Raw genomic sequence first — 25,797 nt, 5'->3', positions numbered from 1 at the left:
TAAAGGTGCTGAGAAGGAAGAAGCCAACCTTCTGGAAATGGCACCACTGTCTGCTTTATATGTAACACATATCATCAGCCACTCTGCACGCCCTCTGCTGTGCTTCCATCTGTTGGGTCGCAATGTAACTTCATGTTAAGGGCAGGTGATTCAACTGCTTCAACAGGAATTATTTTCCTCTAGTCTGCTGGCAACTGACTAGGAAGATAAAATTAGGAAGCATTACTTTTCTTACCTACCCCAAATATATTATTGTAATATACTACAGAAGGAGATATTCAAATAGTGAAAGCACTTGCAGACACACAAGACACATTCTTCCACTGTTTAAGTGGCTTAAAAAAGAACCTTATACAAAATGTGGGACATCACAGGCTACTTCTTTTAAAATGTATCATTAAAGTAAGTTTTAGAGTTCCAATACAAAGGCTTCTCTGGAGTAAACTGAGATAAGGTCTGACAAATCAGTACTTTAATCCATTTAACGCATTTAACCAATTTAATCTGAACAAAATACTAATGTCCAGGGAAATACTTTCCTGCAATATTTCTTAAAGAGTTTTCAAGTTAAACTGTTGCTTAGAAATTTAACCTAATTTTTTTGAAGTATTATGAAATTAATCTCTAACCAAATAATCTCTTAATGTGTCCAAATGTAAATAGAATACAGTTTGATATAAAGACAAAGAAATTGTCTTTTGAACTTAAACAATATAATGAAATAGGCTATAAGTATATAAAATTTACATTTAGGTGACTTGTAATTTATCACCCAACAGTACTTTCTTAAATTAAAAAAAAAAAAAAAAAAGACTATTAAGAGAATGTCTGGTCATCTAAATTACCTATATATATCTGAAAACAAACAAAAAAACTCAACCCTGCCTCACACCCCTAACTACACTCTCCCTGTCTTAGTAAAGTCAGCTGTATAGTCTGGAGCAATGGACTTGAAACCCAGGAAGTCTCTCTCCTAGTTTTCTACAAAGGAAGCACAATAAATCATAGGCTACATTTATTCCTGGTCCAAAGAAACGTTTTTCTTGCTCACTGATTTCTTTTACAAAAATGTCTTCTTTTCTAGGCTTTTTCTTTCTTTCTTTTTTTAATATTAATTGATGATGGCAGGTTTTTCAGTATTAGCCATCATTAGTCATATCTTTCTCCACAGAAGGCAACAATAAATCCTTAGGTTTCCTACCAGTATGACCCTTCTGCTGCTCCTTATATTAGAAAATTAGCTGAGGCAAATTTATTTGAGGCGATTTATCTTGTCAATTAAGCAAATATACAAGTAAGCAAACTGTCTCACTGAAAATTCTTGACTTATGTAGACCAATTCATAATTTCATTTTGGATTAAGGCAGGTAGAAACTGTAACACTGTGAAACTGTTTTAAAACCTCTATAGCTTTCTACTGAGAAACAGTATGTGTATACACACACAAAGATAATGAGGAAAAAAAGCAGTAAATACTTACAAAATCTTGTGACTAATAGAAACAGTATAATCAATGAGTTCAAAAATTTTACAAACTTTCGTATACTTCAAGTCAAAATAACACATTGAGTATTAACTGAATTCTGAAAAATTCTCTCCGCTCTCTTCTTTATTCACTGCTTTAAGGTAATTTATCTTGACTGAAATACTAAATCTTACCTTACTAAATTCGTCATTGCTAGAATTTCTGGATCATTTTTGTAAGGTTTGGCCTGGTTAGGAAAAAAAAAAAGGATTAATTATGTATATGTACAAAGAAAGAATAACATTTATTTTCACAAGAGACAGCTGACAGAAATGAACAATTAGAGCACAAACATACCTCCTGTGAGTCAAATGGATTTATTCCCGATTTCATTAGCATATTTGCTAAGACTAAATATTTTAAGCAAGTGGTTCGTCTTGGACTTCCCGATTCATCATAATTTTTAAAGGCTTCAAAAAAATCAGTGTGTGCCTTTTCAAATTCACCTTCTCTCAAGTGCATTTTACCACCACATTCTGTAAAGAATAAAACAGGAAAAAAAAGGACATTTTCAGTTCTGTAATAACAAGACTGACCACTTCATAAAAATCAAATGAAAACTATGTCAGTAGCTTCTAGTCTTTTAATTCTATAACCTGAAGAGTACTTGGTCCCGAAGTGGACAAAGGGCACATACTGAATTCTAAAAACTAAGCTCTTCATTAAACATCAGCCAAACAAGCATTTGCAAATCTTTATCCTCAGTTGAAATAGAAAGTAATTTTATCAAAATTACAGTGAGGTGGACTTCCCTGGTGCTCCAAGTGGGTAGGAATCTGCCTGCCAATGCAGGGGACACGGGTATGATCCCTGGTCTGGGAAGATTCCACATGCTGCAGAGAAACTAAGCCCATGCTATCACAACTAGAGCCTGAGCTCTAGAGCCTGCAAGCTCCAACCGTGGAGCCCACATGCTGCCACTACTTAAGCCCGTGTGCCCAGAGCCTGTGCTCTGCAACAAGAGAAGCCCACGCACCACAATGAAGAGTAGCCCCCCACTTGCTGCAACTAGAGAAAGCACAGGCACAGCAACAAAGACCCAGAGAAACCAAAAATCATAAATAAAGATAAATAAGAATAATAAGAAATTCTCGAAACAAAACTACAATGAAGTACCAAACTCATACTAGTCAGAATGGCCATCATTAAAAAGTCCACAAATAACAAATACTGTAGGTGTGGAGAAGAGAGAACCCTCCTACACTATTTTAGTTGTAAAAATAATATGTTATTTTAATGTAAGTTATTACAATTAATTTAACTTGGTACAATCACTATGGAGAATAGTATGGAGGTTCCTCAGAAAACTGAAAATAGAATTACTATATATGATCCAGCAATACCACTCCTGGGCATGTATCTGGGCAAAACTATAATTCAAAAAGATATATGACCCCTATGTTGACAGCAGCACTATTCACAATAGCCAAAACATGGGAACAACCTAAATGTACACTGACAGATGAATGGATAAAGAAGATGTGATACATATATACAGTGGAATATTAGCCATAAAAAAATAACAAGATAAACAAGGTCTTATCGTATATACAATATTCTGTGATCAATCATAATTGGAAAGACTATAAAAATATGTATATATATATGTATAACTGAATCACTTTGTTATACAGCAGAAATTAACACATTGTAAATCAATATTTCAGTAAAAAAAAATCACTAAAACATAAGGTAATTTTATATACATTACAATTCAAGAACAGAACTTCTGATGGTGAATTTTCTATTAATAATTTACTGATATAAATTTCAAAAAGACAAAAACTCATCCTAATTCCTTACTAACTAGATCACTTCATTTGTCTTTACTACTTTGCCATTTATTTTCACTAAAATAGAGTTAATCAGTCAAAATCCAAAGACATCTTGATTATCTTCCCATAACACTGCCCAACCTTTGCAAACCAAACTTGCCTCTGATAACTCCCATGATCAATGGATGAGGGATGGCAGACTTGATGTGAAGTGACTGTTCATAGAGTGCTTTAAGTTTTTTGTTATTTTTCTGTGCTGTGTACATCTGAATTTCCAAAGCATATATTTCTAATAACTGTGTGCCTTTTTTCAGATCATCTTCTCCATCATCAGTCTAGGAAAACAAATAATGAAAATCCAGTGAAGACAGAATTCAGAGTCAACAGAGTGATTTTGGAGCTAGCCTGAGAACCTTACATTTATGATACTAATTCTGTGGGAAAATGAATTACAAATTTCAACTGGCACCTAGATTACTAAGAATATGACCTTCAATGGCCTTTGTACTTTACAGTTATTCAATAAGGAGGTGTTTTTTTTTTAATGTACAAAAGTTGAAATGTTTTGTTTTATCCAGGAGATTATTTACAGTCTTCTCCAAATCTTCACAACCACTTTAGATGCACTGATTCAATCAAAAGCACTTTGTGCCTTCAATCAAGTGCCTTCCTAGCCAGGTGCTTGGTCTACCTTGGGGAAATACAAAGTTAAATAAGCTGATGTCCTGGTCTCACAAAGTTCACAATATAGAAGACCAATATGCCAACAGATAAGTTATAAATGATAATAATTTTAGCTGAAGCACCAATGAAGTACCAAGGATGGAAGAGAAGATTAATTCTCTTGGGGGATGTCAAAGGAATAACAAAGGTGGTGACATTTGAGTTTGTCTTTGAAAGATGATCAACAGCCCATAAACACAAGCTGTGAAAACAGAATATGGTTGACAGTCAGATAATCATAAATATCAAGCACTGACATACACAAAGCCAAAACTTATTATTTATTGGGTCTTCTAACTTAAGACTTTCCTTTAGTTATCCACTAACAAAACACAACCAGACTAATAAATATGATATGTAAGACAATCTGTATGTTCAGATTATCATGCATTTCTCCTATGCTTTAATCCAATTTACAATCCAGATAGCATTTCCCTTATGCTGCAAAATAAACCAAGCAAAAACTTCTCCAGAGGGTTTTTTTCACATTCCTTATGTATATACCGAAAGACTTTCGTTCAGTTAGAAATGCCTTCTCTACGATTTTCATTTCACAAGGAACTGAATACACAGCTGTTTATGCATCAGACTAAGCTCTCCTTAAGAACGTGTAGATAAAAAACAATCCATAAATGACTGATTTGCCTTATAAACTGAAACTATTATGAAACATAAAACATTTTCATGTTTATAAAAACCGAAAAAGGTAACATTATTGAATGAAAATGTGAAGATGATTTAGAACACTTTTCTGATCAACCTTTTCCTCATTCACAGAAATAAAATATATAATTAATAGTACATAGTATGAAAAATGATAATGTTCAAAAGATTCTGTATTGGATATGGATCTGTGTATGTGCATTTTTAAAGATAGTTGATAAAAGTTTACATGTTTTTATACATTTAAATCATTAAAATCAACCTGCAACATGGTCTTGAAAAAAAAAAGTACATGGCATTGAAAGAGCATAAAAATATTTAAAACAGCATTTCTATTTAATATTTGAACTAGTATCAAGTAATTTATTGATCAAGACAAAAAACGAAATACAAAATTACAGCTCACACTTAAAAGTTATAGAGGTGTAATATGGCTACACAAGTTTATAAGTTAAATGAAAAACTCAGTACCTCCATCTCCCTAGTCAGTGTTCAGGTGCTTGATGACATGTGGCTGATGCAACCATACTGGAAAGCACAGATACAGAATGCTTCTAACATCACATGAAGTTCTACAGGACACTGTTGTTACAGAGGATTCATACACGAAAACTAGAGTATAAAATATCTTTAAAATGTATGTCTACAACATCCTTTCTGATTTTTACAGGGTATATAACTAAATATGAAATGCTTATTATTCTTAATATTAATGATTGGTCTGTTTATTGATACCTATGCCTCATTCTTCAAAAATAAGGACTGAAATTATGATTAACAGGGGAAGTAATGTAATAGAAAAATTTAGCTTTCTGGTAACTTATTTTCCAAATTTTATTTTTTTGATGATGCTTGAAAATATCCCTAAGCAATGTTTCCAATATAATTTTTTCTTATGAAGAAATAGTAAGATAAAAAATAAAAGAAAAGCTACCTGGCAGGACTGATGTAACTGGCGTAAAATTTTTTGAAGTTTTCCATATTCCTCTCGTTCTAAATATAATTTCCCCAGCTGTAAAAAAATAAACTTATTAGAATTACAAGATTTCAACAGAAGGTACATCTTTAGAGTTTATCACGGATGCCCACCCACTCTTCAAAAGAAAAAAAAAGTAATTATTACAATTGTTACCTTTGTGTTTGTCTTAAACCACAGTCTGTCATTCTTAGCATCTTTCAAAGCTTCCAGTGTTGTTTCATAGAATTCCTGCAGTAAATCCATCTGACATAAAAAATCAGAATTCTATAATTGTAAACAGCAAATTTGTACCTGTTAATAAAGTTAATTTGAGCAAACCAAAAGTGCATCTTTGAACTTTAATATACATAAGATACACTAGCTGTATCTTACTGAATGTCTGTGACAGTCCACAAAATTAACAAAACCTTAGCAAAAGTATAGACCAAATTTACAAAAAATGCCAACATGTGCTTTTATGCATTTAAAATAAAACCCAGAAAATGTCTAATGCTCTAATAGTATAGGTTTGTCCTTCCAAATGTAATAACTCATTTTATGTTAGCAAAGGAAATGGCAAGCACAAGAATTGCGTGCGTGCTCAGTTGCTCAGTAGTGCCCAACTCTTTGAGACCCCCCGTTTATTATGAATGGTATGTATCTTATGCACTCAACTCTTATTTGGGAACTACTATGTGGCAAACCAGAGAAGGCAATGGCAACCCACTCCAGTACTCTTGCCTGGAGAATCCCAGGGATGGGGGAGCCTGGTGGGCTGACGTCAATGGGGTTGCACAGAGTCGGACACGACTGAAGCGACTTAGCAGCAGCAGCAGCATGAAGCAAAAACACTAAGTAAGCTGCTGAAGAAGCAAAGAATAAGCCTCTTTCCTCAAAAATTCTTCTATAAATGTGACTAATCAATTAACTGGACTAAAATTTTTAAGTTACTGATAAACTGCTGGAGTTGAGGGGAGGGAAAACTTAAGCACAATTTTAGCTTTGTCTAACACCATCAGTTCAGAGTCTGAACATGACTTTTTTAATGGAAACTGCCATTTGTTTTGCATTATAACCTCCTCTGTCCCCTCCTCCCACTTCTGGCTCTACCTTTGTGTGAATACCTGATTCCTACATATTTAACAGGATCGGGGGTAAGAGGGCCATGGCAACAGGTAAGTTTGATACTTTCAGAAAAGGCTGCCTATTTATTCATGACTGTCGATTGCACAGTCAGTAAGTGCTGCCCAACTAACATCTATACTTACTTTCAAAAGACAAAAAGTTTACATATAACAGCATGAAGCAACATACAATCTTGCTGAAAATTACTTAGTTCTGCCCCCCACCATCTGACATAATATTTAAAAATAACATACAAAAAATATTATGATGTGACATGTTTGTAAAAACTCAGGAAACATTTTTCCACGTAAGAAAAGCCCCAATAGATTGGGAAGCCCCGAATTAGTGCCATGAAGTGTTAATGTTCTAAACATAATTTTATCTTCCTCTATTTCCATTACATATATTTTAGATATAAAAACAATAAACTTCAAGAAATAAAAATGACATTTAGTAGAAAAGACAGAATGAAAGACTGGTTCTGAGGTGAACATTTTTTGAGTATGAAAAGTATCAAATGTTCTGAGAAATGCTAAGTGATACAGAAAATACTTCTTGTGCTCAAATATCATGGCATAGTAAAGCTGAAACTTAGGACTATGTTGCTTAGAAGAATATGAACAAAAAATCCAATTGAAATTATTTTAGCAATAAACTAAAATCATCATTGCTTTTCTTAATAATCAAAAACTAAAATAATGAAAGCATTATCATTCATGCCCACTGTAGTATCATCATTACCCCTTTTTTCATCATCCACCTATCCTTTGTAGAAGCTTTTATTGATTACCTAATGAGTAATGCCAACTACTGATGGCGATGAATACAGATTCTCCTCCCAAGGATCTCTATCTAATCAAATCTACACAAAGAACCTATGACTCACTGTTAGGTTATTAACAGTTCAAGAAGGCTAGCTGAAGTGCTGATGATGTTTATTAGAAACTGCATGGGAGTCTACTATAAGCCTGCAAAACCTGTGTGCAGATTATGTTAGTATCTGAAGGTATTATTTGAAGAGATAAAGCTTGGGTTATTCCCTTTTAATACTATATACTATCCTGTTGCCAAGAAAATAGCATACATTATTTTAAAAGCATACTAAAATTAAAACTAGCATAACTGATTAAATAGAACTTCTAGGCCTCAAAAACAAAAAACAAAGCTCTTAAGTATAAACATACTGATAAATACCAACAGCCAAAAACAGACTCTAACCTGCTTAGAAGTAGAGATATAATCAAGAATAGAATTAATGGATTTTTCAGAATAATTTCTTGTGACAGCACTCCGAATATAGGTCAATAGTTGTTTATATCTGTTCATCATTTCTGGAAAGTTTGTCTGTGAGGGAAGAAAAATGCATTACTAGGTACATATTTACTTACTGAGATATGTACATATGATTAAGATTATAGAAATACCTATTATTACCTAATTAAAAAACAATAGTTTTTCAATAATAGAGGAACTATATATGACAGAAACACTACAAACATTTTAACTTAAATTTGAAATTACTAGATTACTCAGTAAATAAATTAAATTTATGATGTCAGCCTTTGCAAAAGTAGAATTTTTAGATTTTCCAAATTTCAGATATTGTTCCTCACGGCACAATAAACATATTTATTTAAATCATAAATACTAAAATATTCATAGACCAAAAAAATAAGTAAGACCAACTTTTAAAATATTCTTTCCTGAAAATTTACTCCTTCATCAGGAAGCTCTCTAACATAGTTATGCATTTCTTTTCTCCCTATTATTGGTAAGCTCTTATAGTAAAATGTGAAAGGAAAAAAATTCCTTCAAGCCCAGGTACTCATCCCACTCTCAAGTAAAGTCCTCCCCACTTCTAAAAGGGGGAAAATCCTCCCACCTAAGGCCCTACTAAATAGTGGGTGTAGCTACAGCTGCTATTCTTTGCAGGACTATTTGCGTAACTGTAGTTATTCCAGGAAACATGAAAGACCTGAGGAAATGAAGGACCATTAGTAAAATTTCCAGCATTAAATATTTTGGCAGAGGGTCTATCTTTCCTCAGAGCATATAAGTTAATTTATAGAAAACCTTGTATACTATGCAGAATTTTTAAAAGATTTTGTTGATGTGGACCATTTTAAGTCTTTATTGAATTTGTTACAATATTGCTTCTGTTTGTTTGTTTGTTTTTTGGGCTCTGAAGCATGGGGATCTTATTTCCCCCATTGAACTCGCAGACCCTGCATTGGAAGTAGAAGTCTTAACCACTGGACCACCAGGAAGGACCCCCATGTAGAATTTTTAAAACTTAGTATAACTATAGTCACAAATGAAAATTAGGCTAAATATGTAAACATAACAACAGAATTATTTCAGGAAAGCAGATATGACATTTTGTTGCCATGAGGTTTTTAAGTATAGAATTTCATTATCAGTTTAATTCCTCTCAAATAAATCTTACCAACTTGAAGTTAATCTTAATCATTTGTTTCAGTGCTTTAAATCCCCATTCTCCTTTTTCACCTTCAAGTTCCAAAACCTTTAAAAAAGAATTTAGTATAATTTAATAGTTATTTTCTAGTAACACCCAATATGTAAGTTGTAAATTAATTTTACATCATATGTATGAAAAACAGTGCCCTAAAAACTCTATTTTTCAAAGCCATTTTTGAAAGGTTTAAGAAAAGAAACCAGTCTTAAATGTTTATGAAAGAACAAGTGAGCTTATTTTGAAGTTTCTTCATCAAAAGATTAAATAAGAACTACTTCTTGATTATTACACAGTCCCAGAAGTACTTGTTACTTCACTGGTTAAGAATAACCCAGAAGTTTATCAGTAGGAAAGAAATCACATTATTTTATAATGAAACCACACCTATGTGCTTTGGAACCAAAAGACAAAGGAACACGATTGCAGGGATAATTACTGACCAGCACATTCATTGCTTCTCTTTCTGCCAGAACTGTACAAGTTTTTCGGGACAATGGTCCTGTTCTATAGACTACTTGATTGAAAAAAAAAGGATAGCCCCTTTGAAATATTTGTTTATACTGCATAATGCAAACTTCTTTTACAGGATTATCACGAAATATCCAAACATACTTCTGAGATAAAATCATTTGCAATTTACTTGATTTAAGACATTATTTAGAAAAACACAAAACACAGAATCAATCAAGAGAAAATATGAACCTTCTGGAAACTGCTTAATGCTGCTTTTGGGTCATCCTCTTTTAACGCTTTGGAATTATAGTACTGATTTTCCAAATCCACATTTGGCTCAGAGTTACTATCTTCAGAGTATTCCTGTGTGTTAGAAAGAGATATTAAAATGAAAGAAACAAAAAAGAAAAGAAACCCACACATTGCTAAAATGTGAATACTGTTAAGAGAAAAACTACATATTTATAAGAAAAAAAACCACCACAATTTAAATACACGATAGAAATTCCATTGACATTAACCATTATTGAAATAACAAGGGGAAAAGCCAAAATCAAGTGGTTAGCAGAATACAGTAGTCCCCCTTATCCATGGTTTCATTTTCTGTGGTTTCAGTTGAGTATCAACTGAGGTCTGGAAACTGGGAAATTCCAGAAACAAACAAACAATACGTTTTAAACTGCAAGTCATTCTGAGTAGCACAAACAAATCTTGATGAAATCTCCTCCCCCTCAAAACCCCCTTCATCCCACCTTGAATGCGAATCATACCTTTGTCTGGCATATCCCACCTGTGAGTCACTAAACAGCAGGCTCAGTTATCAGAGCCACTATTGTGGTATCACAGTGCTTGTGTTCAAGTCACCCTTACTGTACTTAATAATGGCCCCAAAGTTCGAAAACAGTGATGCTAGAAATTCAGATATCCCAAAGAAAGGCCCCAATGTGCTTCTTTTAATTGAAAAAGTAAAAGTTCTCAGTAAGAAAAAAATGTATGCTGAGGTTGATAAGATCCATGGTAATAACAAGTCTTCTGCCTGTGAAACTTAAGGAAAAAGAAATCTGTGCTAGTTCTGCTGTTGCAAAAGTTATGGCTAAGGTGTGTGAAAAGTACTCAGGGAAGGTGGAAAAGGCATTAAATTTGTGGCTGAAAGACATAAACAGAAAACATGTTCTGACTGAAGGCAAAGTATTAGAAAACACTGAGCCTATACAAAGACTATGATCATGGCATCTGGTCCCATCACTTGATGGCAAATAGATGGGGAAACAGAGGAAACAGTGACAGACTTCAGTCCTTGACTCCAAAATCACTGCAGATGGTGACTGCAGCCATGAAAGTAAAAGACGCTTACTCCTTGGAAGAAAAGTTATGACCAACCTAAACAACACATTAAAAAGCAGAAAACATTACTTTCCCAACAAAGGTCCATCTAGTCAAAGCTATGGTTTTTCCAGTAGTCATGTATGGATGTGAGAGTTGGACTATTAAAGAAAGCTGAGCGCCGAAGAATTGAGCTCTTGAACTGTGGTGCTGGAGAAGACTCTTGAGAGTCCTGTGGACTGCAAGGAGATCCAACCAGTCCATCCTAAAGGAAACCAGTCCTGAATATTCATTGGAAGGACTGATGTTGAAGCTGAAACTCCAATACTTTGGCCACCTGATGCGAATAACTCACTCATTGGAAAAGACCTTGATCCTGGGAAAGATTGAAGGTGGGAAGAGAGGGGGACGACAGAGGATGAAGTGATTGGATGGCCTCACCAACTCAATGGACATGAGTTTGAGTAAACTCCAGAGTTGGTGATGGACAGGGAGGCCTAGCATGCTACAGTCCATGGGGTCTCAAAGATTCGAACACGACTGAGTAACTGAACTGATACAAAGACATCAGCAAAGGGTTCCCTGGAATGAGTGACACCAAGCCATTTTCTTCAAGTAAGGGATGGTTACACAGATTCAGAAATAGGTTTGTACTGAAAGATACAGAATCAACACAAAAGAAAACTGTAAATACTTATTAATAGTAGTATTACTTATTATTAAATGTTAGTTATTTTTTCTTTAGTTTCATAATCTAGTTTTCACTATTCCCTAAGTCTAAATTTTATTATTCTAACATGGCCTAACTACCTAGGATGGTGAGCTATATAAAGCAGAGTAATCTATTGCTAAGTAAAGCTATATGTTAATAAAAATATTTGCTTTATGTGTATTTCATGTTACTCATAGCTGTTTAGTTATATTACTATACTTCAGCTAGTCTTGTAACATCAAAATAAGTAAAACAAAATTAATTTATATTATATAGTTTTATGTGACTTTTCATTACATAATTCAGTTCCTGGTTATGAAACAATAATGCAGAAAGAAAAATTGAAGTAACATCATTTTGTGGAGAAGTAGAAATAAGAGTTTAAAGTAGTTTCAGGATATTCAACTTAATGATGAGGATTATAAAATATACATAAATTAGTGTTAATAAAACTATTATTTTAGGTAGAGAGAAGATTTCCTTCAGCTATAAGTCATTACAAACGGCAAGTTTATGTGAAATTCAGAATTGTGCCTGAAAGCAAACACAAAAAAGATAAGAATAGTATTATAGTTATTTCTAAATCCAAATACACTTAAATTTTGGGGGGCACAATTTATGAAAAATTCTGTATTGTCTCATAAGGCACATGAAAGAAAAAAGTATATGAGTGTAGTGTTAGAAAGCTCAAAAATATGTAAACACAAGATGAATTTTTCCTATGAGCAGCAGATGGAAGGAGATGTCTGATGTTAGCATAGCATCAGTTTTATCTGACCACCATGGCTTTGTAATGTGCGCCCTCTGGAGGGTAATTATTTCCTCAAGTAAGGATACTTTCTGGGAAGCACCAGCACTCAGTCTAACAAATTTAAGATCAGTTTTGCTCCACATATGAAATTCTTTGGAACACTTCTCTTACAAATAAGGTCAAATTCTGAGTAGTGAGTAAAGTTCATAATCATTCATTCACTTCTTCACTTTGTAATTCAGGTTTGGCTATAATAAAACTGATTAAAAAAGCAATTAATAAATAATGAACAAGCCAAGTGGACACATCACATCATGCTGTGATAGTGATGGCCTCTGAGCCAGGCTCTGAAAGCTAAATGGGAGTTTGCATGCCAGACAAAAAAGAGAAAGGGGAACAGAGGAAGAGCAGACACAAAACTGTGACACGAGGCACTGAACAGCTAAGAGCAGCCATACTGCTGGAACCTAAAAGTCCTTACTGACTCTGCCTTGAACATGCCATTCCTTTTTCTTTCTACCTCGCTTCACCTTGTTAAACACTGCATTATCATTACAGCTTAAGCGTCATCTGCCTCCTCAGGGAAGATGTGGAGTAAACAATCCTAGCTAAAAAACCTACTCACGTACTCTACACCTTTGGAAATCAGTTCTCTAGTAACTGTTCAATAATATATGGGAATAGCTAGAACCAGAGAATCACTTTTCTGCAACCTAAATCTTCAGAATGCACTCCTGAACTTAGAAGTAAAATATAGTCTTAGCCAACACATTAGGGGAAAAAATAAAAATGGCCCAGGACCTAAGAGCTAAGTAGAAAGCTGAGAGGTACACATGGAGTTGCCAGAAGGTTAAATTCAATTACTGAACTGATTATAACACAGTTGAAGAAAGTAATCTTTACATTTCCTACCATGTCTGAAGGCCTCTTGTAGTTCAAGACTGACTACCTGCAACTTCTGGCACCGCCTGGCTCCAGAATAATGCTATTTCTAAACTCTATAGGAACTCCCCTGAATCACTACGATTGAGATAAGACTTAATCCCGCCTTCAACATTTTGTGAATACGTTCTTTTGGTTTTTCACATTATATGGATTAAGAAGTGAAATGTATACTATTTTTTGCACAACTGCAATTCAATTCTTAAGTGTTGTTGCTGGAATGGATAAATACATGAGAATTGGCACAACTGATACATTACTGATTTGCTTCTTATAATTAGGTTATGATCTGCAACACCATGTTGCAGCCTCCGTGACACCACTAACCTGTCATTTGCAGCTCAGTAAATCACATACCTCAATACGAACTGAACTACAGCAAGCTATTTAGTTACCACACTGGCGTGATTTTTAAACCGAAGATATTTTGAGAAGTCTTTAGAATAATTCTGTTGTGTAGAATATCTATTATATATTATTTATGTCTATTGTTTACTGGAGAAGGAAATGGCAACCGACTCCAGTATTCTTGCCTGGAGAAGCCTGGTGGGCCAATGGTCCATGGGGTCGCAGAGAGTCGGACATGACTGAAGTGACTGAGCATGTAAGCATATAGTGTTTACACTCAATGATAATGATCTTTAGTATAAACCAGTAATTAAATGTGCTCAACAAATGAAAATGAAGTCTTTCTCCTTAAGCTATTCATGGTCTGAGACAGATATGCAAATCAAACACCAATATAATACAACAGAAGCAGTAACAGAGACACATACTAGGTCCAGTGGTGTATCAGGAGTAATTAACTACTCTTGAATGAGTTAGAAGGAAAAGTTACCTCAACCAGGTCTAAAAGTAGGAATGCATTTCCCCAGGGATGATAAAAAGCACTGAAACAAAACAAATATGCAAAAGCATGGCCGCATCAAACAGCATTGCATATTTAGAAGAGCTACCAGTAGTCTGATTGGGCTGAAGCACAGGATGCATGTAGAGCTGATGAGAGATAAACTAGTATCAGACGGGGGAACAGAACTATACAGGTCTAGCAGAGTTTATATCAAATGGGGACCCACTAAAAGATTTTATAGAGAAATAACTAGATCTGTGTTTTAGGAAGAGCACTCTGGTAGTAAGGAAGTAGCCCACTGGATACTCTTACAACTGTTTAGCCAACAGACGATGAAGGCCTGATTCCAAGTAGTAGACCAGGAGAAAAGGGAGAGGACAGAATAAGTATATGTGATGTTAAGGATGTAATATAAAAGGACACATCACATGGGCACAAGAAAGGGGAAAAAGTTATCCTTAATGACTACAGCCGATTTGGTTACACACAGTGACATTAGTCAAAATAGGGAATATAGGAAAATATTAAGTATTGCTAAACCGAATTCCCTTATGTCAGATGAAGATACAATAACTATAAAAGTATAAGTGAAATGCTTTTAAGAGAGAAACTGAAATTTTAAGAATGTTTTAATCAAAAATCAAAGAATTTAAGCAATATATGAAAAAGCAAGCACCTGAACAGTGTTAAAAGGGCTTTTAAAAAAATCCACTAAAGTGCACGTTAGCTCCAACCTATATAACTCATGTCCTGACATCTATCCAAAGCAATCTCTTAACCATCTACACCAACCAAATTTATTCTTCTTTTCCCCAAACATATGGTCTTTAAAATCTCTGCTTTGGCATAAACTGGTCTCTCTGCCCCGAATTCTAAACCACTGACCCTCCCAACAAGCTTCCCACTTTTCTCCTGTGATGATGTCCAGCCCTAACACTCCTGGAAATGCTGTATTCCTCAAGGCTCACCTTGTGATTCTTTCTCTAAGTCTTCTTAGCAAAATAAATTTTCTCCATAGTCACGCTTCTACACAACAGGCGTATCTCTGAGGAACAGTTTTGTATGTATGTTGTTCTCACCTCCCGCCTCCCCCCACCTCCCCTGCCCCACCATGAGCTTCTCAAAAGCTGGAACTTACTTTTACTGATCTTGGTATCCCCAGAACCTGGGATATCACAAAACGCTCAGGAAGTGTTTGCTTAATTGAAATGAAAAGTTAGTGAATGTTTCAAAGTAACACAACACAGGAAGGGGCAATTTTGACTCTATGTTGGAGTCAAAAACGGCCAATTTCCTAGTTCATGTACTTATTCTTTGTCTCTTGTCAACAGAGGTCTTAAGAAATGTGCTCAAGGAAATAGAAGACTCACCATTAACAATGCTTCGCAAGCCTTGATCATGTTTAGACAATAGATGCTGCACATCTAGTGCCAAAGGTAAAGTGTCAGCATCCTTAAGGACTAAATTTAATCCAAGGTAGCCATTTGTGGTTTAGCCATTAATAAAATTAACCAAACTTAAAAAAAAAAATTTCACTCAAGGTAATGGATCCTAATCTGTCTACGATATACATTAGAACATTCTTTTATTTGTCCTAAACTTCCAGTTTTCAAATTAAATTTTCCAACAAGACATCATTAAAGTCATTAGGCCTGGGCTCTAGTTTTGACATGCCCACTAATTTGTCATGTAAATTTATGTAAGTCACTCACACTTGATGTTTCAGTTCCTCTAGGCACCCCACTCCAGTACTCTTGCCTGGAAAATCCCATGGATGGAGGAGCCTGGTGGGCTGCAGTCCATGGTGTCACTAAGAGTTGGACACGACTGAGCGACTTCACTTTCACTTTTCACTTTCATGCACTGGAGAAGGAAATGGCAACCCGCTCCAGTGTTCTTGCCTGGAGAATCCCAGGGACGGGGGAGCCTGGTGGGCTGCTGTCTGTGGGGTTGCACAGAGTTGGACATGACTGAAGTGACTTAGCAGTAGCAGCAGCCTGTCAGTTATGAGGGTGGAACCCAACAGGAAGTCTCTAATTCTTGCTGAGGGTCATGTGTTCCTTGTGTTCCACAAGCACAAATTTACTCTGTTGGATAGTCACACTTTACAGATTTATATTAGGGGTGAAGAATCTTAATTTATCTTATTCTTAGCACAAAAGAGCTATCTCGCATTTACTTATGGAAGATCTTATAATGCTATCCTTATCATTAGTTACCCTTGTTTGAACCTCTTTGATTTCATTATATAGGGTACACCTATGAGGTAATGCGAGAGGCCTTTTTGAAAATGTACCCAAACTTAGATTTCAAACTAATCTTCTCAGTAACTTTTAAGAGGTGGTAAATTATTCCAATTATACTGACATGGATTATTAAGTAACGCTTCTGAAATTTTTAAGGAAACTAACTTTATTAGTTAGATGCTTCCAACTTAAAACAAGCATCATCCAAATTTGGGGGCTCAACTCATTTATCAAACCTGACTTGGAATTTTTGACACCTACAGAATAGAGAAAACCTGGCTATGGCGGAAATTAAAAAAAAAAAAAAAGCCACATACCATTTAAAATAGCAAAAGAAAACAGGTCAAATCCTCATCAACAGAGAACTGAGTAAATAAACTTATGGTACATCCACACAGTCAATGCAGCTATAAAAAAGAAATAAGTAATCTTTCGACATACGTCTATGGAATAATCTTTAAAATAAAAAACAAAGTGTAGCACAATATATTTAATATGTTAATTCTGGTTTAAAAAGGGGGCCGGGGGGATAAAAATCTGCATTTGATTACCTATGGGAAGGAATGGGAATTGGGCAACTGAGGAACAAAAATGGAAAGGGAATTTTATTTTAACATTTCCTGTTTTTGAACCATGTGCATGTACTACCTATTTAAAAATGCTAGATGCCTCAGGTTCTGAAGAATTCTAAAAAATTTTAAGCGACGACAAAATCACTGTCTGGCCCCTCAAGATCATTTGTACCCTAAACACCACCCTCTCTCTTCTCAGCAATAAAATACAGACTCACTCTGAAAAGTTTGCAACAAATAAACATTTTAATTTTCCTGACACTTTTCGTATTTTCCAGACCTTTTTATTCTATATTTTTCCCACCCAGCAAAACAAATAAATTTTACTGCCACCCAATAACATTGTAATATGGATTACATATCTATAGTGGACATGTGTTCTCTGTGTGCACAGCAACGGTGACTGATCCTTCCTCTCTTAGATGAGGATTTCCAAACACAGTGCTCCTCTCCCACAGAGGGCAAGCAATCTATCCTCTCTCTCTACAGTGAGTCAGTGGTTCACAGAAGGCCCAGAGCTAAGGTGAATCCATAGAAGTTCTTCCTAGGGTTTCACTGCTGGAGTTAGCAAGGAAGACCCTTTTGCCTTTGGGGTTATAATACTAGGAAGATAACACATTATATTACAAGATCTTGTGACATACTATGAAGGCGATTAAGCCAATACAGTGAGGAAGGCAGCCCAGGAAGAGAGACAAAGGCAGAAAAAGACCCAGCATGGTTATCTGAGTTGTGACTCCTGTTACATTTACACTTCTTGGTGATGTGAGCCAATATACGTTCTTTACAGTTCAAGTTGATTTGACATGTATTCCCGTCCTCTCCTTCCCTACATGCAAGAGTCCTGACTAATTTACCAACTTTTTCTTTTCATATCACTGAATATTCTTTAGAAGCATGATTTGAAATGCTGACATACTTTCCATCACATGGATATATTTCACCAATTACTACCTCGTGTATAGTATTCTCCTACTATTGATAACTTGGGGGGTGTTTCCAATTATTTACAATTAAACATGCCCTTTTGGGGGTGGGGTGGGGCAGCGCTGCATGGGTTGCAGGATCTTAATTCCCCAGAAAGTGAAAGTCGCTTAGTCTTTGCAACCCCATGCAGTTCATGGAATTCTCCAGGGCAGAATACTGGAGTGGGTAGCCTATTCCTTCTCTAGGGGATCTTCCCAACCCAGGAATCAAACCGGGGTCTCTGACAATACTGGCAGATTCTTTACCAACTGAGCTATGCGGGAAGACCATGGATCAAACCTGGGCCCGCGGCAGTGAAAGTGCTTAGTTCTAAACATTGGACTGTTATGTTCCTTTCAAAAGCCTCAACTGTATAATCAAATTTTGTTACTGTGAAGATTACATTCAGAATTCCAAATGTGTGTACAGCAGAAAGAACACTGGCCCAGACCACAAAAATTATATTGTTTGTAAATCTATTCTTAAAGATCCCCAACATTTTGTCAAGCTGTAAGTGACAGAGACAACAGTCTCAGAATAAAATAACCTATAATCTGCAAGCTCCTTATACGCACAATGGATGACATCAATGTCTTAACACACAAAACCCTGAAGCTATTTTTTTTGCCCTGTGCTGTATTAAGTATTAGTCTCTCAGTCCATGGGATTTTTCAGGCAAGAATACTGGAGTGGGTTGCTATTTCCTTCTCCAGGGGATCTTCCAGATCCAGGGATCGAACCCAGGTCTCCTGCATTGCAGGCAGATTCTTTACTGTCTGAGCCACCAGGGAAGCCCTATCAATCTACTACTTTTTCAAAGTATTCACGTCAATTAAAAAATCTTTTTAGAAAACAGAAATGTTAAATTTTAACTTGCTAAACCATGTTCTAAGTTTCCTTATAATATGACATTATTTGTCTGAACTGTGACAAATAGATTCTGTAAGATACCTTGTAGCTAAGACTCTTCTCTACCTCTCTCCAAAAGAAGTAAGTTTCTAGGGCATTAAAACAGCTATCTGTTAAGCCAAGAATAACAATAGTAATAAACATTTATTCACTAATCACACTATAACTTGACTGCCAATGCAAGAGATGTAAAAGACATGGGTTCAATCCCTGTGTGGGGAAGATCCCTTGAAGGAGGGCATGGTAATCCACTCCAGTATCCTTGCCTGGAGAATCCCATGGACAGAGGAGACTGGTGGGCTGCAGTCCATAGGGCTGCAAAAAGTCAGAAGCGACTTAGCACTGGCAACAACAGTAATAAACATTCATTAAATAATCACAACTATAAACCTAACCAGGATAATTATGGAGAAGGAAATGGCAACCCACTCCAGTATTCTTGTCTAGAATACTCCATGGAGAGAGGGGCCTAGCAGGCTTCAGTCCACGGGGTCACTAAGAGCTGGACACGACTGAGTGAGTCACACACACACGATGACTATAATCAGGCTCATTGTTTGGTAATATACTTTAAAAAATGGAATTAGTCTATCTTTTCACCATTTTATTTTTCCGTTATAATAATATTTTTCAAACATACAATGCTCTACCTATAATAGGAACTACTAAAGAATACTTTTTGGTATGAAGTCGCTCTGTCTTAAATCCTTTCTAAAAAAGACTGTTAAGTTCAAGCTTGAATGGCTGGATTGTGTAATTATAACACAGTTTAACTCATCAATGGCCTTATTAACTTAATGAATGACATGAAAGTATTTATTATTAGCTGTTATTATTAACACTATTGTATGTAAATCTGTAAAATTAACATTGAATTAACACATTTACCACCACCATCTTCTCTCCATTCAGTGCTACATAAATTACTATGCTTAGAAAATACCTGCTTCTGCCTCAGAAATCAAAAGGATCTTAGACATAACAGATAAAGCATACTGAATTAATTTCATGCTTGTTTCGCCTTCTTTTTTAACACCAACTTAATTCTCTTTTCTATTAGCTCAATAAGTGATTTCGGGTATTAAAATTTATCAATAGACAATTGATTCATGGGGTTGCAAAGAATCAGACACCACTGAGCGACTGCACTGAACTGAAACTGAATGTATCTGTAGTTAGGCTACTCATGGCTCTCATTAACTTTTTCACTAAAATGAGGTGATGAACTATCCAACAAACAATACATTTTTTTTTAATAAAAAAGAAGTTTCCCTAAAACAGCAATTGATTTAGACTCTTTAAGTCCAAAGAAACAAAAAAGGCTCAGGCAAATATTAGAAAACAAAAACAACTCTTTTGGCAACAGATAAGCATTAAGTGGCAACCAGCCTTGCTTGATCTTTTTTAATGTATGTTTAAAAATTAATAAATATAGGTTTATAGTGGCTTAAGGAAATTAAGGAAGTAAAAAATAAGTTAATATGGTATCTATGTAAGAGAGATATGAGGCAGGACTATTTAACAGAATGTTGGGGGGATCATTAATTATGTGGTTGCGTAAAATCTCACCTTTTTGGGTTAAGAAATTTTAAAAAAAAGAGGTTAAAATTACACATTCAGTTTTATATTGTACATGTGGTGTAAGCCCTCAAAGGCTGAAGAAACACAGCCAAGTTAAATCATTTATATTTAATTAAAATCCCTGCAAAAATGAACTCTGTACTTCAAGGGGCAGTAAGATTCTCACTGCCATTTCTACATTACAGTCTCACTCACAGTGCTAGTAAGTTACGTATTCAAAAAACTACTGCTTAGAAGAGATATAAGCGCAAACAAGTAAAAACACAAACTGAAACTAGGTGAAACAGTTAAAAGAAACACTTCCAGAGTTAAAAAATACCTGTAATATACATAAACATGTAATAAATAAAAATGCACGAAATATTACAAGTAACATTCTTGAAGGATTTAATGCACTGCCTAAAACTGACTTGGTCTGCACAAACTAAAATGTTAAGGCAGAAATCTTACTACTAGCAAAACTACCTTTAAGAATTGTCAGCACTACTGACTTTCAGGTAATAACAAACATTCCCCTCTCCTTTTTGCAAATGCTTTCCTTTAAAAGTGAAAGATTAATTAGAAACGACTATACAAAGAAGATTTACACTAATTCAAAATGATACATTAATTATCTTGAGACTTTCTGGCACTTAAAATATAAGATGAGCCAGACTTCCCTGAGGATCTACTTCATAACTTTACGATAATGCAGCATCACCATAACACACAAGAACCATGCACAAAACGCCCCCAAATAAAAAGCAAAGCCAAGTTGACGCTAATTCGTGGTCCAGATAATCGTTCTTAGTTCCCACACAATGTTTCTGGATATCAACTTGAAATGTTAGTGAATTTTTAAACTTATAAGTCCGTTCATAAATTAAACCTTGAATCTTTAAAAATCACCATTCGGTTGCATAAATTCGTTTTGTTCTACACTGTTGATATTTTAAACTCTGAATACTGGGAAATTTGTAAGTCAAGAAAAAAGTCATTGAGTCAATTCTCTTATACCACCCCAACTCTCAAAGCCCAAACAAACAAAAAGTAAAACCTCCTCCCCAACTTTTCTCTTTATATAAGCAGTTAAACTACTTTTCAAAAGCTAGCCTGGCTCTCAATTCTCTATTGCACCTTTACCTTATAACAAAACGGAGCCTGGACAAGACTAATTAAGCTCTGTTTCTAGATTCACAAGTGGCGTCAGGTCTGGGAGGAGGAAGGCCCCCTAGTTTTTGGACCTCTCTTCCAGCACTTCGCACCCTTTCAAGTATGAAGAAGAGGGAACAGGAAGACTGGGCCCGAAAGGGCAGGAGCCGGGGCCTAGACCACTGAACGGTCCCCAAAACGGCTAGCGCGATAGAAAGGAGGCAATGAGAACCTGACGCCGGAGGCCAGGGTGTCCTCGCAAACCAAGGAAGCGCTTGGATCTGGAGCTCAACGCTCGGGACCCCCTTCACCGCCTCCTTTACCCTCCCTTCCCCCATGCTAGAGAAGCAGGGCGCGGGCCCGGTGCGGGAAGGGGGAGGAGGTAAACTCGTCCTGTCACTGCATCGAGAGAGGCTGGAAGGAGCACATGTTCTACGGGCAGAGGCCGCGGCCGCCCCTGCCCCGGCTCCTAAAGCCAGAAACCACCTCCAGCCCCAGAGTTCTGTTCCCTGCGCCTCACCAGGTCGTAGTCCTCCTCATCATCGCACATGAAATCATCCTCCATGTCAGACATCTTGGCTGGGACGGGGGGAGCGGGGAGGAGAAATTGGAGACAACCTCCTCCCACAATCCTCAGCGGCTCACAGGCGTCACTCCCAGCTTCTCGCCTTCCCGACACTCTTAGAGGAGCTGAATGTTTCCTCCCGGAACAAATGAGCTCGGTTTTGAGAGGATTCGCTACGACGCTAAAAGCGATTGCACCGTGCCCCTCTTCCTGTGAGACTGTTGGTGCCTTAGCAACTAAACCTAGCAACTAGGGAATCTTCAAGTGCTTCGGATTTCAGCTGAAGGGCCTTGGAAACCTTTCTCTCATAACGTGCGGTTTCCAGCCTCCTGGGCAAGGGAACAGTCTCCTCCCTTGCCTGGGACTCTGGAACCATTTCAGCCTGGTGAAAGTAAGAGGCAGTTTGGGACTAGAAGGCTTTCGCGGAGAAAAGTCTGACATGCCTATCCTGTGTGACAGGTAGTATTATTTTTGCCATGAGTACGGATGTGCATTTAACCCACACATTTTGGTGGGTGGTCCTGTGATGTTTGGAAACCTTTCAGCAGCACGGTTTACACGTAATGTTTGTTATATTTGTAGTCGGCAAAACAACTCTGTAGATATCCTAAATTAAGTATCAGTCTATTGAGGTACTTGAAGTTTTATTCAGTTGTTCAACGAATTATAAATTAAACTTTATTGCCTATGGGACCAAATTAAGGTAGCAGTTAACAACTGTTTTTTTTTTTAATCATTATTGTTGCACAACATCATCAGTAGAATTCGAAATATTAATAAAAATTGAAATTGACATGAAGGGAGAAAATACTGCTTTTCAAACTGCATTTTCCGTATTAACTTCAGTTTTGTCCACTTGAATTCACAAATTTTATATAGTTAGCAGGAAAGACATAATTTCGGATTCTTTTTTGCATCTAGTTATGTAACAGCATAGGACAATGTATGAAATATATTGTTGACAAACATTATTTTAATAGTGGCATAATAAGCCCTTGGTTGAATGCAGTGTAATTTACTTAAGTGAAATGAAGTCGCTCAGTCGTGTCCGATTCTTTGCGACCCAATGAACTGTAGCCTACCAGGCTCCATCCATAAGATTTTACATGCAAAAATACTGGAGTGGGTTGCCATTTCCTTCTCTAGAGGACCTAAGCATGCTATTATTGTTATACATTTCGAATAATACAGTAATAACATTATTTTAAACTATTTTGGAGGGAGTATTTTTGTCACTAATTTTTTTCCTTAGGTAAAATTCCAAGAAGAGGAATTGCAAGCTGGATTTTTTTTTTTTTTCGTTCTGGCAGTTACTCAGTAAGTAACTGCTTTGCTTTTTTTTTTAATTTTCCTGGCTGCCCCAGGATACAGAATCTTAGTTCTCTGACTGTGCTCCCTGCAGGGGAAGCATGGAGTCTTAACCACTAGATCAGTCAGGGAAGTCCCTGGATCTATTAGGACTCATTTGCTTTTGTTTTTATTTTAATAATTCAAAAAATTTTACTGGAGTAGAGTTGATTTAAAATGTTGTGTTAGTTTCAGGAGTACAGCAAAGTGAACCAGTTGTACATATACATATATTCATAGTTTGTTTTTTTTTTACTCTTTTTCCATATAGGTCATTATAGAATATTTACTCTAGTAGAGTTCCCTGTGCTATACAGCAGGTTCTTATTAGTTTTCCATTTTAAATATCAGTTCAGTTCAGTTCAGTTGCTCAGTTGTGTCCGACTCTTTGCAACCCCATGAATTGCAGCATGCCAGGCCTCCCTGTCCATCACCGACTCCCGGAGTTCACCCAAACCCATGTCCATCAAGTCGGTGATGCCATCCAGCCATCTCATCCTCTGTCATCTCCTTCTCCTCCTGCCCCCAATCCATTCCAGCATCAGAGTCTTTCCAATGAGTCAGCTCTTCGCACTAGGTGGCCAACGTATTGGAGTTTCAGCATTAGCATCAGCCCTTAAAAAGAACACCCAGGACTGATCTCCTTTAGAATGGACTGGGTGGATCTCCTGCAGTCAAAGGGACTCTCAAGAGTCTTCTCCAACACCACAGTTCAAAAGCATCAATTCTTCGGTGCTCAGCCTTCTTCACAGTCCAACTCTCACATCCATACATGACCACAGGAAAATCCATAGCCTTGACTAGACGGACCTTAGTCGGCAAAGTAATGTCTCTGCTTTTGAATATGCTATCTAGGTTGCTCATAACTTTTCTTCCAAGGAGTAAGCGTCTTTTAATTTCATGGCTGCAGTCACCATCTGTAGTGACTTTGGAGCTCAAAAAAATAAAGTCTGACACTGTTTCCACTGTTTCCCCATCTATTTCCCATGAAGTGATGGGACCAGATGCCATGATCTTCGTTTTCTGAATGTTGAGCTTTAAGCCAACTTTTTCACTCTCCACTTTCACTTTCATCAAGAGGCTTTTTAGCTCCTCTTCACTTTCTGCCATAAGGGTGGTGTCATCTGCATATCTGAGGTTATTGATATTTCTCCTGGCAATCTTGATTCCAGCTTGTGTTTCTTCCAGTCCAGCATTTCTCATGATGTACTCTGCATATCAGTTAAATAAGCAGGGTGACAATATACAGCCTTGATGTACTCCTTTTCCTATCTGAAACCAGTCTGTTGTTCCATGTCCAGTTCTAACTGTTGCTTCCTGACCTGCATACAGATTTTTCAAGAGGCAGGTCAGGTGGTCTGATATTCCCATCTCTTTCAGAATTTTCCACAGTTTCTTGTGATCCACACACTCAAAGGCTTTGGCATAGTCAATAAAGCAGAAATAGATGTTTATCTGGAACTCTCTTGCTTTTTCAATGATCCAGTGGATGTTGGCTATTTGATCTCTGGTTCCTCTGCCTTTTCTAAAACCAGCTTGAACATCAGGAAGTTCACAGTTCACGTACTGCTGAAGCCTGGCTTGGAGAATTTTGAGCATTACTTTACTAGCATGTGAGATGAGTGCAATTGTGTGGTAGTTTGAGCATTCTTTGGCATTGCCTTTCTTTGGGACTGGAATGAAAACTGACCTTTTCCAGTCCTGTGGCCACTGCTGAGTTTTCCCAATTTGCTGGCATATTGAGTGCAGCACTTTCACAGCATCATCTTTCAGGATTTGAAATAGCTCCACTGGAATTCCATCACCTCCACTAGCTTTGTTCGTAGTGATGCTTTCCAAGGTCCACTTGACTTCACATTCCAGGATGTCTGGCTCTAGATGAGTGATCACACCATCGTGATTATCTGGGTCATGAAGATCTTTTTTGTACAGTTCTTCTGTGTATTCTTGCCACCTCTTCTTAATATCTTCTGCTTCTGTTAGGTCCATACCATTTCTGCCCTTTATCGAGCCCATCTTGGCATGAAATGTTCCCTTGGTATCTCTAATTTTCTTGAAGAGATCTCTCATCTTTCCCATTCTGTTGTTTTCCTCTATTTCTTTGCATTGATCACTGAAGAAGGCTTTCTTATCTCTTCTTGCTATTCTCTGGAACTCTGCATTCAGATGCTTATATCTTTCCTTTTCTCCTTTGCTTTTCGCCT

The 25,797-nt window shown here is 36.5% G+C and overlaps 1 protein-coding gene across 2 annotated transcripts in view; it reads right to left on the bottom strand.

Annotated features, from left to right (window-relative positions):
* The window catches only part of COPS2 (COP9 signalosome subunit 2), a 28,042-nt gene extending 5,752 nt beyond the window's left edge, over nt 1-22,290 (bottom strand). The window contains exons 1-9 of one of the 2 annotated variants that reach the window (XM_052646206.1): nt 22,202-22,290; nt 9,948-10,061; nt 9,216-9,293; nt 7,988-8,113; nt 5,819-5,929; nt 5,621-5,698; nt 3,461-3,635; nt 1,823-2,001; nt 1,660-1,712 (exon numbers count right to left, since the gene is read on the bottom strand). In XM_052646206.1, the coding sequence (XP_052502166.1) occupies nt 1,660-1,712; nt 1,823-2,001; nt 3,461-3,635; nt 5,621-5,698; nt 5,819-5,929; nt 7,988-8,113; nt 9,216-9,293; nt 9,948-10,061; nt 22,202-22,255 (968 nt within the window). In that variant the 5' untranslated portion in view covers nt 22,256-22,290. The remainder of the gene's footprint in view (nt 1-1,659; nt 1,713-1,822; nt 2,002-3,460; nt 3,636-5,620; nt 5,699-5,818; nt 5,930-7,987; nt 8,114-9,215; nt 9,294-9,947; nt 10,062-22,201) is intronic. The other variant, XM_052646207.1, reaches the window with a different exon arrangement.
* Nucleotides 22,291-25,797: the final 3,507 nt, after the last annotated feature.

This window comes from Budorcas taxicolor, chromosome 10, assembly GCF_023091745.1.
Source record: "Budorcas taxicolor isolate Tak-1 chromosome 10, Takin1.1, whole genome shotgun sequence".
NCBI classification, from domain to species: domain Eukaryota; kingdom Metazoa; phylum Chordata; class Mammalia; order Artiodactyla; family Bovidae; genus Budorcas; species Budorcas taxicolor.
This window is presented reverse-complemented; position numbering and strand designations above follow the sequence as displayed.